The sequence below is a fragment of the Melozone crissalis genome, unplaced genomic scaffold, assembly GCF_028551555.1.
Source record: "Melozone crissalis strain CALT ecotype California unplaced genomic scaffold, PUWL_Pcris_2 ptg000027l_1, whole genome shotgun sequence".
Classification (NCBI taxonomy): domain Eukaryota; kingdom Metazoa; phylum Chordata; class Aves; order Passeriformes; family Passerellidae; genus Melozone; species Melozone crissalis.
This window is the reverse complement of record NW_026535805.1, coordinates 87,469,718-87,483,685: the sequence shown is the minus strand read 5'-3', so window position 1 is coordinate 87,483,685 and position 13,968 is coordinate 87,469,718. Positions and strand designations below refer to the sequence as shown.

Below are 13,968 nucleotides of genomic sequence, written 5' to 3'. Positions count from 1 at the left end.
CTTTTTTTTATTTCTGTAATGTGGTGTTGATTTTCCTGTTTCTTCAGTAAATGAAGCTTTTATCACAATAAATAACTAAAGCTGTTAAATTTTAATAGTTTCTGAAAATGAATAGCTTTCTCAAATTCAAGCATAGACACTCTGAAACTGCTTCTCTATCACCACATTATTTTAACAAGCTTCTCAGAAGATGGCTATAGAAACTTACCAGTATACCTGTACTTGGTACAAAAGTGAGTTGCTAAAAAATCTCGTCTAAAGAATTGCAGTAATCAAATAAAACCAGTTATGAAAACCTTAAATACCATGCTTAGTTGAAATACCCTGCTTGGCTAACATTTCATGCTTTTAAGATTGATCCTTTACCCAGATAATTAATTCTATTATGATCTCATCACAAACTGTGCATGACGTTAGAAGAGAAAGATGTTTTTGTGAGATATGACATCAGCTTATCTTTAGTTTTCAGTACAGGGAACCCTTAAGTTCAGCAAAATCATGTGAGCCAAATCCCAGATTTTTATTCTATTGTTAGAAGCAAAGGACTATAAACATACCCAGACAGAGCAATTAAGCCTTAATGCGTCCAGGAGGAGTCCAGCAGAAATGCAGAATAATGCAAATAGTATGAATTAGCTGAGTCAAATATCAGACATGTACTTTTAGGGTGATGGTTGCCCAAAATACAGGCGCAGGTATGTGCCAGTTTTAAGAGCTCCCCAGTCCTTGAGAATCATTACTGGAGAAGATGTTGTTTCCTGTTCCCAGATTGTCCTGCTTACCCCATGCAGTTTTTTCATGGGACTTTCCAAAATTAGGTTGCTATTACAGTCAATAATAAAATTTCTGAGCTTTGGACTTGATTGCCTCCCTTAGTTCTTCTTATCTCTCTTAAATGCTCCTAAACCCAGATGAAATAATAGTCTCACTTTCACTTTTCAAGATGTCACCTGTGTGTCATTTCAGTTTCACTGCTTCAGTTCCTAATGAAGCTGCAAGTGAAATTCAAATGTAATAAAAATAAATTACAGTCCATCTATTTGTCTATTGTGCAACTGTGGTAAAAAAGAAAGAAAAGCACCTTAATTTTATTCTTTGTGCATAGTTTTGTCTTCACAAACTAGTACAGACTGTTTTCTGACACAGACACAGTAATGAATTATGCTGAAAATAATGTGTACTGTGTGAATCAATACCAGATTCCTGGAGCATTAAAATTGCCATTAGAAGCAACTATGCACTTTGACTTTTTTTCTATTAAGTTTAGGAAAAATTTCAACTTTTTTTTCATCTCCTGGTTTTGCAACTTATCACAGACCTCATCAGAAACATCAGAAATCTGCATTCATTTAGTGCTATGTCTTCCGTACTCCTTTACCATGCATTTTTCTTATTTTCTGAAATATTTATGTAAAATACCTGTACATTGGCAAAAAAAAAACAAAAAAAGTTTTAATTTAGCATCATAACTAGCTATGATTTCTGGCATTGCAAAATGAAGTACACAACAAAGCAAACAAAAGTCTAGGTTTAAAAAGACGTTGCCAGGTGGCAGGGAAATCATCAAGTGATGGCTCTATTTATGTTCTTCTCACTTCACCTGTAACAAAGGCTACATTACAGCCTTCTGAATGCACTTGCTGTATCTCTTTAGAGGAGAGGGATGAGAGAGAGGAGAGCAATATCACAATTCCTTGTCCAGTTTTTTCCTGAGAGATTGTTTGTGACTGAAAAATGAGCAGACAGCTGCAAACAACAATCTTCTGTACAGAACCTAAAGGCAAAAGTACAGGGAGGAATAAAGAGAACATGTTCCTTCATAGGAGCCTAGAGGGAACTCTTGGGATTAAGTGAATTTATAAACAGCTGAGGCACTACCTTCAGTTGAATTTGTATCATGTCCATTTTTATTGTACGTACCTTAAGCAAACTCTAATTGAAGCATAATCTTTAGGCAGACTCATCTGATTAAAAATGTTATTTTTCTGTTACCTCTGATTTGTGTACTTCTGTATTCCTTTATGAGCCTGTGTCATTTAGAAATACATCCACTATTTGTAACAAATCCAGAGAATCTAAACCCAGAGAACTAAAAGAAAGCTATCTTTTCTACTCATAAAGGTACATGGCAGTGTTGGAGAGCCCTGGTGGATTTGGGTAGAAGACCCTACTAATGATCACATTTATCATTCAGAGTACTTCATCATTCAAAAGAAACAGGTAATGGACTTCATCCAGAATCTCACAGCAAAACAAAAACAAAGTTAGTGAAATGTGGATTTGTCAGGTCAAACAGTATTTTGGCCTAAGCAGATTTTCAAATCAGCAGTACAGATTTCAAATTCAGATGTACCTGATCAGCTTGGACTTCCACAACGTTTTCTAAGCTCAAGTGTCCCTTTTTCTCTTCCTCCTTTGCTGGGACAGTTATTTTCAAGTGATCTAGAAAGACTATAATGGTTTTGTCTGTTAAAGAACAAGATGAAAAGCCAGCATTATTTTTCATCTTTGGAAGACTATGGAAAAAAAATTCATTCCGGACAGTAAAATATTTTATAAAGATGTAAATATTTGCACACATACTCTATTGTTTTGTGTTAGCAATGCTTATGGAAGTGAGGCAAACTGTGATTTTTCAAGTTACTGATTTTTCTGTGCAGTAATTATTCTCTACATGTTTGCACTAGGTCATTACTAAAGAGCCTCAGCTGCTGGTGTTCACAATCCCAATTTTTGAACCTCTTCCTTCTCAATATTACATTCGAGCTGTGTCTGATAGATGGTTAGGAGCAGAGGCAGTATGTATCATAAATTTTCAACATTTGATTCTTCCAGAGAGACATCCACCCCATACAGGTAACTTCAAATTTGATAATTTTGTTTTAATGGGTATTGCTCATATTGGTTTTTTTATTGTAGTGCAATAAGACTCTTACTTCTGCTTCATTGGAGAAAAATGTCTGGAATTTCACTTTGTGGTATTTCTTCTCCAGCTTTCTAAGTTTTCAATTCCTGAACAAAATGAAAGAATTTTGGTTTCATCTTAGTTATTCCAGATTCTCTATAAACCATAAGAAAACTGAACCTGTCATACAAAACTAAGCAAATCTCTGTGTTGATATGTCTTAGCTTAATGCTTGCAAGCAATACTTTTCTTCTGGACTGGCTAAAAATAATCTTAGACTGTCTAATAAATGGCTTTTAGCAAAGAAAAAACAATGAAAATTTTGAAAATATGAAACATTTTTCTACTTTTGCTAAGAAATGTTTATCATAGCAAGAACTGTTGCAGCACTGAATGTACATTTCATCTCATCAAGTTGTGTCCCTCCCCTCCCCCTCCTTTTTTAACACTTGGCACAGAAGCATATGTTTGTGTTTTGCTTCTTTTTTCTGGATACATAAATTGCTTTATACATTCATTGGGGCTGATGTCATTGTAAAACCTTTCCTCTGTAATTACATTTGGCTCATCTAGCAGTCTGCTGAGTGCCTTCAGAAATGCACAGTTCTCATACGGTGTTGTCCTTTGGCGTGCATAAATTCACATGTGTTTGTGAAGTGTTTAGCTATTGTTATACTGTACCTACACTGTCTGGAAAAGCATGTGTAACCTTTTTATCTAATTGACTGATCACTGACTACTATTCAGAAGAAACAGAAAGATATTTACACATCACCAGTTATGGAGACTCCAGGATTTATGGTAATTGATTTCAATTCCCATCTGGTTCCCACTCAACAACGAAGTACGTAGAGGCTCTGCTAGGCAAAAAAACCCTTCTTTCTCCTCAACAGAGCCCAAGAAATCACTGTTTCTGTGGGAATGATAAACAGCCATAAGGTATCAGTGAAAAGCATGTGAAGAATATTAGGCATCATTGCCTCAGTAGGTTTTATGACTCCCATATCATACCTTAATGTTAAGCACCCTGAAAAGACAAGGAGACCTCCAGCCACAAAAAAAAAACCAAACCCAAACTTCAAAGCAAGCATCTGCATAGCAGAATCACTGCAGTCTCCTTAATTTGGTAGGATTCCAAATCCAATCTGGTTATATATATCATCTTCCAAATTCCACGATCTCTAATTCTTTGGATAGCAGATGCCCTCAAGATATATTGAGAATCATATATTGAAAAGATGTTTGTTTATTTATTAAGATTATGTCTTTAATTATACATTTAAAGGATAAGATGCTGTACTCATCTGATTTGTATTACCCCATCAACTTGGAAACTCCAAAGAATCCTTCCTTCTTAAAAAGATTTTTCCCTTGAACTTGAAATACTCCACATTCTGTTATGATAAGAAGCTGGACATACATGTGATCTAACACAGTGAGTTTAGAACTCAATACAAGTGGAAAAAAAGAAAACAGGTATAAGAAAAAGATTAATGTGCAAATAGCTGGTTCACAGCTATCAGATTTTCAAATCAGATTTTCAAAATTACTTGCAGAATTATTTCAGAGCTATAAAACAACTTTTCATTTTTCTTCATCAAAGTGAGCAATTACCCAAATGTGTACTCTGTCCTATGAGACACTAAGTAAAACATTGTTCAATCTAAACTGTTTTTCACTAAATTGCTGTTTAATATATTTATCTCCATAACAAGCTATGTCATGTCATGGCATCTCTTGTCATCCACTCACTATTATTTTGTGGTTTTAGAGCTTCTGGATCTTCAGCCTCTGCCTATCACAGCCTTGGGACATCCTGAATATGAAGCCCTGTACAAATTCACACACTTCAACCCCATTCAGACACAGATATTCCATACCCTCTATCACACAGACTGCAATGTTCTTCTTGGAGCTCCTACAGGTTCTGGAAAAACGGTTGCAGCTGAATTAGCCATCTTTAGAGTTTTTAACAAGTATCCCACATCAAAGGTTTGTAAAACAGGTTTACTGGAATCATTTTGTTATGAGCATCTCAGTAATAAAAGAGTCTAGAAGGACTATGGGGAACTGAATTTTACTTTCTCCAGTTTGTATGTGTGTGCATACAATGGTAGTGCATTATGTGCATTATGCTTTTATTTTAACTATTTATTTTAATCAGTTGACAGCCAGAGTTAAATCTACAAAAATGACATGCAGGCATGCTGGATTTCCTTTTCTTCCCTACTTAACAGCATTTCCTGCTTTAATCTCCTTATACTAGTAGTGGTATTGTTTTATAGCTTTCAGTTCCCTTCCATGGGACTACAGCTAGCCCAGTCTCTCTATTATTTAAACAAATAAGTTGCAATTAATTACTACAAGCCAATTTTCTGTTCCAGCTCCCCCCTGTGTTTTAAATTGTCTAAAAGCTGAACAACTCAGCCTTTGGAGCTTTCTTTTCAAAGTGAATATATATCTGCTTCTCAACTTAGCCATATTGTCTTAGTTAACCACATTTTAGATTTAAAGTCTTTAAAAAATCTTTGTATCTGGCTAGGAGATTTTTTTAAAAAGTATAACCTTTCCATTAACAGAAATTCTGTGCATAAATTCCTTAATCATCTTTGAATTTAAATATCTTCATGTAATTTCTTAGTCCAGTTGAGGTAAATAAGTCACTCATACACTTTCAACTTATCTGTGAGACATACAAAATAGCCAGTTCTCAAAGGAATGCATCTTTTAGGTTTTAATAAAGCTGGAAGCCTGGCTATATATTTGAAAGAATGTATGTGAACTCTTCATGTAGCAGTTTCTTCATTGTTCAAGAGCTTTAGAATTTTTAACCATAAATCTATAAGTAAATATGTTTTGTACATGTAAGCATATTCCCCTCTGCACTGCAGGCTTCTTTGAGAAAAATATTGTGACATTTTGCTTAAGATAATCAGCTTTTTTACTTAATTGGTATTTTTTATTAATTTAATGACATAACTAGAAATCAGGTAGGATATTGCTTGTCAGAAATTCAGATTATTTCTGTTCTGGAATGTTAACATGCAGATTTTATAGTCATGGCAACAAAAGCCATTATTTACATAAGTGGGTTTTGGATTTTAAAAGGTGTGATAAATACTTCAATTTCAAGAAATTATTCCTTATCTAAATATTCTTAATTGCTCAGGAAAGAAACCATTATTTTCAGGCATTGTGTCTGTTTTAAATATAATCCTGTTGTAGGTCATTTCAGGAACTCAGACCTTATTTATTTTATGGATTATAAGTATGTTCAAATCTCACAAATGCCATGTGTTGTAGGTGCACTTTAATAAAGGTGTCTTGTTTTACTTCTAGTTCTGTGCCTTTTCTTTTGCAGGCAGTGTACATTGCACCCTTGAAAGCACTCGTCCGTGAGAGGATTGAGGACTGGAAAGTCAGGATTGAAGAAAAGCTTGGTAAAAAGTATGTTTCTCCTTACCTAATCAGAGAAATGAGAAACAAAAGAGCAGCTCATCTCATATGAGTAAAATCTCACAATACTTATGAGTTTTTCTAAAAGGGTTTTGGTTTTATAATGTCCTTCAAATTTCTAGTACTTGAAAAGCTCTATCAATAGTCACTGATAGATCAAAACTGAGATCAAACATGATAGATCAAAAGTGATAAATCAAAATCAGAACTAAGAAAGGGATACACTTTGATACCCAGCTATTTTCGTTCTCCTTCCTTGTCAGTATAAAAAATACAAAGCTCAGATTTCACTCCACAATATCCTTGGAAATTGAAAATGTAAGTCAAACTAAGCTCTCCTTGGAAACCTCAGCTGCAAGGAACATACAGGACTTGCATGAACTGTATAATAGTAGTATATGTCCTTCATATATAAATTAATATAATTTTATTCCTTGGTAACATTAATTTCTTGCTGATCTTCCCAGGTGTTGGAGTTCAGCCATTACTTTATGATCTATAAGGTATATCAGTCATGTTGATGCTTTCCAAAATTATAGTGTCCTGAATTAAAAATTTTATGCATAGACTGCATTATTTAGGGCCTTCACCTTCTCCAAATATAGTATTTTTCCTAAGTTAAGCTCAAAGCACACCACAAGAGAAAGAGATGCTCCTCTGTGTCCATGAAATTATCAGTAATATTCCTGTTGTTATCACAGAAATGAGATAAAATGTTTTATGGCACTATTTCTTTTTTTGAAATTTACAGTTACTTATAATCTTTAACAGAATATACACATTACTTTTAGGAATTTTTGTTTGATGTTCAGCCGGGTTTGGAATGTGTCATTGAAATGTCTAAAACCCATTATAATGGATCCATCTAAAATGATGGGTCATCACAAATGCTGCAAACAATTGGAAAAAATCTGCTAATCTTCTTCAAAAAGTAATCTGAGGCTAATCTCTGCACCAGTCTTAATGGACCTTCACCAACAAATGCAATACACACTGCGGTTTAGCCTTATTATTCAAACCAGAGATCTATGCAGAACAGCAGGCAGCAACTTGGTAGCCTCCATGAAAGCTTTCATCCTGTCTGTGACAGGATGTTATGGTTCACATTACATCATACCAGTATTATGTTATCTTCATTTTGAAGAACTAACTGTTGGTTGGGACTCATATTCTTCCTCTTCTTTCTATATGGTTTTGCTAAAGAACAATATTTGGTATTTATACAGTATTTACTAGGAAAACAAAGAGGCAGGTTTATTTACTTAAAATAATTTTGAAAATCCTATTAAATGTATTTGACAAAAAGGAAAATTACTTTGCTTAATTTTGTTTCTTCCTTCTTTTAAGAATTTAAGTTAAAGTGTAAATATTTTAACATTAAGATGTTGTAAAGCTTTGTGAAGCCAAGCCACTGTCCTTCTTGATTACAGGGTTGTAGAATTGACAGGAGATGTGACTCCTGATATGAGAGCTATTGCCCAAGCTGACCTGATTGTTACTACCCCAGAGAAATGGGATGGTGTCAGCAGAAGCTGGCAGAACAGAAGCTATGTTCAAAAAGTTGCCATTCTCATCATAGATGAGATCCATCTTCTAGGTGAGCATGTTTCACTGCTTTTGATCAAAATCACTGCTAAATTTGAAGTGTGCTGGTACTTATGATGTGAATATACTTCTTGACATCTGAACCTTTCCTTTGTCTCTGTTTTTCCATTTACTTTTCATTTCCTAGGGGATGAGAGAGGCCCAGTGTTGGAAGTCATTGTGTCTCGAACAAACTTTATCTCATCTCACACTGAGAAGCCAGTGAGAGTGGTTGGTTTGTCCACTGCTTTAGCAAATGCCAGAGACCTTGCTGACTGGCTAAACATTAATCAGGTATGAAAAATGTTTTCATGCAGGAAAACAAAATAGCAATTGGTAAGATAATAAGATTAAACTTGAACAAAATCTTCTCTTGTAGATGGGTCTGTTCAACTTCCGACCATCGGTGCGCCCAGTTCCTCTGGAGGTGCACATCCAGGGCTTCCCTGGCCAGCATTACTGTCCTCGCATGGCCAGCATGAACAAACCTGCTTTTCAGGGTAAGCAGCCAGCTCCTAGACCTTTTCTTCCTTTCTCTAAAAGAAAAAGGGACTTTGCACAGTTCATTTGCAGCACATTTGCAACATGTGTTAGTGTATGTACTCTGGGTGTGTATTGGGAGAATCCGCTCTGCTAATGGCCCGAAGATATTTGTCTGAAACATAAAGTGTGCTGCAAATGCAACATGTGAAAGAGGAATGTCATGTATTTAGAACAGAAGAATAAAATTAGTGTTAGTGAAGGGGAAATAAAATGTGCTTTCTCTTAGTGTTTGACACCAGAAAGAAATATTCGTGTAAAAATATTGGAAATTTAGAAAGCAATAAAATCATTCATATTATTAATCTGCTGAGGTATTTTCATATGGACCACTGCATGTTAGCATTAAAAAAATTGTGAACAGAAGTTGCAAGTCAGGCTAACCTCCTATAATTCTAGTTTCAAAGCAATAACCATAAAATTCAAAATTTGTAGTGCATCCAGATATGCTTCTGTTTCCAATTTTTTATTCTTAACCAAGCTGGCAAGCAGTATAGATTTAAGAAAAGCTCTCTTGTATTTTATTTGAACATGTTTTGTTTTGGTTACATAAGGAATATTTATTATATCAATTAAAAATAACCTCCAAAATAAATTTTGTGGTGTGAACTGCTGTTGATTGTGAGGTGACATTTGTGAGGGGACTTTTTAGCTGCTTTAATTAGCCTTATGACAGAAGCAAAGTATTGATTGTGGACTAGAGACCAATCTTGACAGCTCGGATTATTTACACCTCCACAAGAGCGTTGTACAAAAACACTAATGAACAATAAATCTGTCTTGGGCTGTTCTGCTACACCTGTTCCTGGAGCAACAAAAATCCATTAGATGTTGGTCTTTTAAAATATTTAGATATATTGGCGTATATAGTTGTAAGATATAAATGCACATGAATTTTCCCATTTCAATAATTTCACAACTGCACTGCGTGTGTGTATGCAGGAGCACATGCTGGGTAGTGTTCATGAACTGCAGAATAATATGTGCTGGTGGACAGTATGAAATAGTGTTCAGAAATTAACAATACATAAATTTAATTGCTTGAATGAGAATTACATGAGAAAACACACAAATGGATTTATAAGTGGTTTAGAGAGAGTATTTGAAATTCTAGGTACACCTGTTTATACTTCTAGTGCTTGTTGATGTTAGAAAATCTGTATAAATATGATTTATTGCACGCTCTGTTCCCGACTTGTTTGACATGATACAGTCAAGGTTATTTTAGCATTTTCATGGCAATACTTATTCCTGAGACCATAAAAATTTCCCTGCAACCTGAAACTTTTCAAAGATGGGCTGAGCAAGAAAATGCTATTTAAAAAAATCCTAAAACCTAATTGGTTTCAATATATCATAATTGGTTTAAATATATTGGACTAGTAAGTTGGCACAGAAACCAAGTTCTCTTGTACTGTAATGCCCACTTTCACAGCAGCTATTGAAAAGTCACTTTCTGCTTTTTTTACCTTTTCTGGTATTGGTAGATTGAAGTGATCCTCTGTAGGCTGGCATGAGTTTATGCAGCTCGAGCTCTGGGTCAGGCAGAAAGCAAATTTTAGACCTTCATGGCACTGAGTCTGAGACAACATACCCCAGCAGTATAGAAAAAACATTAGCTTACTTTTTAGGCTGAGATAGCAAAATTCACGAGCTTGAAGTCTCGGAAGCCTGTCTAGATTTTGTGGTGCTTTGTTGGGTTTTTTTGATAACTGCTTCTCTTAATTAGCTTACAGTGTTCACTGAAGTAGCTGAAGACTCAGCTACATGTAGTTTTATGGCCTTTGGTTCAGAGGTGGTGTACTCTCACCTCACTTGAATCTGTCCAGCAGAATAAAGGCTCAGTAGACATACCTGAATGTCATCTGCAGGGAGGTCTATCAGCTGCCATGGGATTGCAAAGAGGAACTCTCATTTTTGTCATTAAAGGGTCTAATTCTCAAATTCTGTTTTGCTCAACAGCAATTCGGAGTCATTCTCCAGCCAAGCCTGTTCTTATTTTTGTGTCATCCAGACGTCAGACAAGGCTTACTGCCTTAGATCTCATAGCTTTCCTGGCCACAGAGGATGATCCCAAACAATGGCTGAAGATGGATGAAAGAGAGGTAAAATCATTTTACCTTCCTCATTTGTGCTTTGCTTCTATCTTACTGATGTTTGTTTGAAAAAAAAAATTCATCTGAAACAAAAGAGTCGTTTGAGGGTAGATCTTGAAAGAGTTGTGCATATGCTAAATTTCCCTATGTATTAAAAGTAGTGACAGCATTAAGGCTGTGGAAGTGTCTGTGCAAGAGCTGAACTTCAGAACACAAACTCTTTTATCTTTGTTTTTTCCTGCATATCTTATTAATGCTAGTTCCATGGTCCCAGACAACATATATCACATGGTGCAAGTCTTTGATACCAAGATAAGACAAAGACTAAAAGAAAGAGGGCTAGTGCTCTCTAAAGTTTACAGCTGGACATCTGTGACTTATAGATGTTAAGCTGAAATCTAAACCAAATCTCTTTTGGTGTTTTAGGAGAAAAATCATCCTTCTCATAAGATGCATTAGGTATATGTATTTGCATATATATCTGTGTGAATATATGTACCTATGTACATACATGCATCCATCTATATTCCTAGATAGATAGATATACTGCAGAACCAATCATTTAGCAATGCTTCAGTCTTGCATATCAATGAAATAAATCAATGATATAAAAAAGTAAAGAAACCTTCTGCCAAGATTTTTTAAATATAAACATTGCAAAGTCAAACACTTAGATGTTAAACCATGCTAGCAGAAAGACTTATTTTTTACTCTTTTTCAAAAAATATAATATTTAATTACATTTTCTTTTTTTTTAATCTTCCTTCGTTTACTGCAAAATGTGAATGATGGCTAAATAATAAACAACCTTTCAATATTCTCTTTTATCTGTATTCTTCAAACTGTATACCAGATTATATTTAATTCACTCAGTTCAGCACCTGCTCTGAATGCAGTATTATTTATTTTACTCTGCACTAATGGTCCTGATTATAGTATATCATTGCTGCAAAACAGATTTTTCTGATCAATACCCAGGTTAACTAGATTTTGGATTTATTGCAAATCTTCTACTAGGAATTTCTGTGATCATTTAGGACCAAAACACAGCAAAATGCAGGAATCATAAATATAAAATCCAAGTTGAATACTGTATGGATATTTTTATGTCATATAAATATGAATATAAATATATAATATAAATAAATCTTTTATATATAATATTATAAAATTATGAATATTATATATCTAAAAGCATAAGTTTCTCGATTATATTATTTATGTTTGTTTGCTCTTTGCCAAAAAATAAAATGGGATTTCCCGGAGATAAAGCATAACATCATCATCCTTTCTGTTTTGGACAGATTTAAAATAGAAAATGGCCATCTTGGCTAATAAACCACTATTACTAAAGCATATCTCAACTTGATGGTGCTTTTCTAGCTGTATAGCCTCTATTTAATGTTTTCTTGAACCTAATAGAAACATTACAAGTTGTAATTATTACTTGGTAGAGTACTCTAGTACCTTGTGCTGGTTTACTGCAGTAATTTCACCTAGAATTAGAATATGCACTGTGCAGCTTGCCCTAAATGACTTGCATTATTATAAATAGTTTCCCCATGTCCTGGGAGCCACTGCTGTTCTGAAAAGAACTGTAACTGAAGCTTCTTCACTTTCTGGAAAAGGGTTTTCTATTAGGAGTCTTTGAATTTCATGCTTCAGAATAAGCCTCTGAAGGTTTTGAAATAGGAGCCAACAAGGACAAGCAGACTTTGCATTTATTAGTTTAATAACATTTGCATATGATTTGTATTTGAATTAATAAGCTGAATGTTTGGAGCATGAGATACCTACCAAGTTACTCAGTTCTGATTACGTAAATGTAAAAGACTGAGGATTAAGTTCTAAGTTGTTATATCTTATCACTATTATGCAGAACACAATTCTGTTTGAAGTACCCACAATTTCGAGTGGACATTTCTTTGGGCAATTATGGGACTAGTTTGTAGTTTTGTGTTTTAAATGAGCATGATTAGCCTGAGTTTCATTTGTCATTGAAGCAAAGGACAAAGCTCTAGTAGTGCTACATACATAGTATATATCCTACCCAATTTTTTAATAATATTCTAATAATAATAAAAACTAACCATAATTTAGGGGGGTTAAATTTTGAAAATTTAATCGCAAGTAATATTAAAGTCAGAATTAGACAGGAAATAGACAAAATTCTCTCCAGACCACTATAAAATTTTTAAGTTTGAAAAGTAGAACTAGCAAATACTTCATAGCAGGCATTCCATGTCTTAAGCCCTTTTTCAATTTTGGAAATTTTCTCAATTTTGGAAAGTTTGTCAATTCCATATGGGATTAAAATGGACCAGTCAGAAGAATTAAATTTTGTTGCCTTTTAAACAACAATTTTTTTTCCTGTCAGTTTTTCATATTTGGAGTTGGTTTTTGTTTGCCAACCACTATTCCTTTAGGGAGACTTACAGATAAATTACTTTATTTTCAAAATATTTGTAATTCTTAACTGTGAAGTATTTTGAGATATAAGAGATTTTTCATGGGTATAAGAAAGTAAGCAAGCTGTATATCAGACCTTTTTCTTCAGTCAGCCTTATTATACATAATGCATATTATACATAATGTTAATTTTGGCTGGCATAAGATTCCTTTGAGAACTCGTTAGTAAGTTTTGTTTAATGGTGTAATTGGGTTTGCTACATGATGGCTAAAAGTTCATCTGTTTATGTGACCTTCCCAGCAGATTTCTTAAGGCTTCTTGAAATGTTCTCAAACAATGCCATCCATAATAACTTCTAAAGGACTGATGTTGAGGTAGAGACAGATTCTTACAGCCATTAAATACGTTTTTTCTTTGTTCTTCTTTGTGATGGTATCAGAGAGATTCAGGCCTTGTGGGGAAGAGACTGGAATGCAGCAGAGACCAGTACTGACTCTTTGTTAATGTGTTGTTAGCAATACTAGATCTTTGTTTATCTGCCATCATGTTAGCTTCACTCATCTTCTCTGTAGAGATTCTCTCTGTGGTGGTAAACCAGGCTCTTGTTTGAAGCTTGTGATGAATGATTCTGTTCACAAACTTCCAGGCTGCTTTTCACAGTTCTCTCAGATAGCAGGCAAATCCCCTTCCAGCTCCAAATATCAAATTCAGGCAGCATATCAATCAATTATATTTCAAATGGCATGAACTTGCATGAACCTTCTGGAAAACATATTTGTATGTAGAAGTGACATATAGAAACAACCCTTCAACTGTTGCCACCAAAGTAGATAACAACTTGCCTGGATCAGGGAGGAATCATGCAAGATGTTCTTTCCCTCAAAGGAGTCATTATCTAACAGGTGCAACTGAATTATTGTCAAGAAGGAATTTTGTTACACAGGCATCTACTGAAAAATAGATATCTTATAGGCAGC

The 13,968-nt window shown here is 34.6% G+C and overlaps 1 protein-coding gene across 1 annotated transcript in view; it reads left to right on the top strand.

The window, feature by feature from the left end:
* The window catches only part of ASCC3 (activating signal cointegrator 1 complex subunit 3), a 251,047-nt gene that overhangs the window by 174,086 nt on the left and 62,993 nt on the right, over window positions 1–13,968 (top strand). Inside the window, exons 23-30 of the mRNA XM_054279359.1 lie at window positions 2,122–2,220; window positions 2,688–2,856; window positions 4,677–4,897; window positions 6,267–6,352; window positions 7,792–7,958; window positions 8,094–8,239; window positions 8,325–8,445; window positions 10,448–10,590. Of these exons, the coding sequence (XP_054135334.1) occupies window positions 2,122–2,220; window positions 2,688–2,856; window positions 4,677–4,897; window positions 6,267–6,352; window positions 7,792–7,958; window positions 8,094–8,239; window positions 8,325–8,445; window positions 10,448–10,590 (1,152 nt within the window). The remainder of the gene's footprint in view (window positions 1–2,121; window positions 2,221–2,687; window positions 2,857–4,676; window positions 4,898–6,266; window positions 6,353–7,791; window positions 7,959–8,093; window positions 8,240–8,324; window positions 8,446–10,447; window positions 10,591–13,968) is intronic.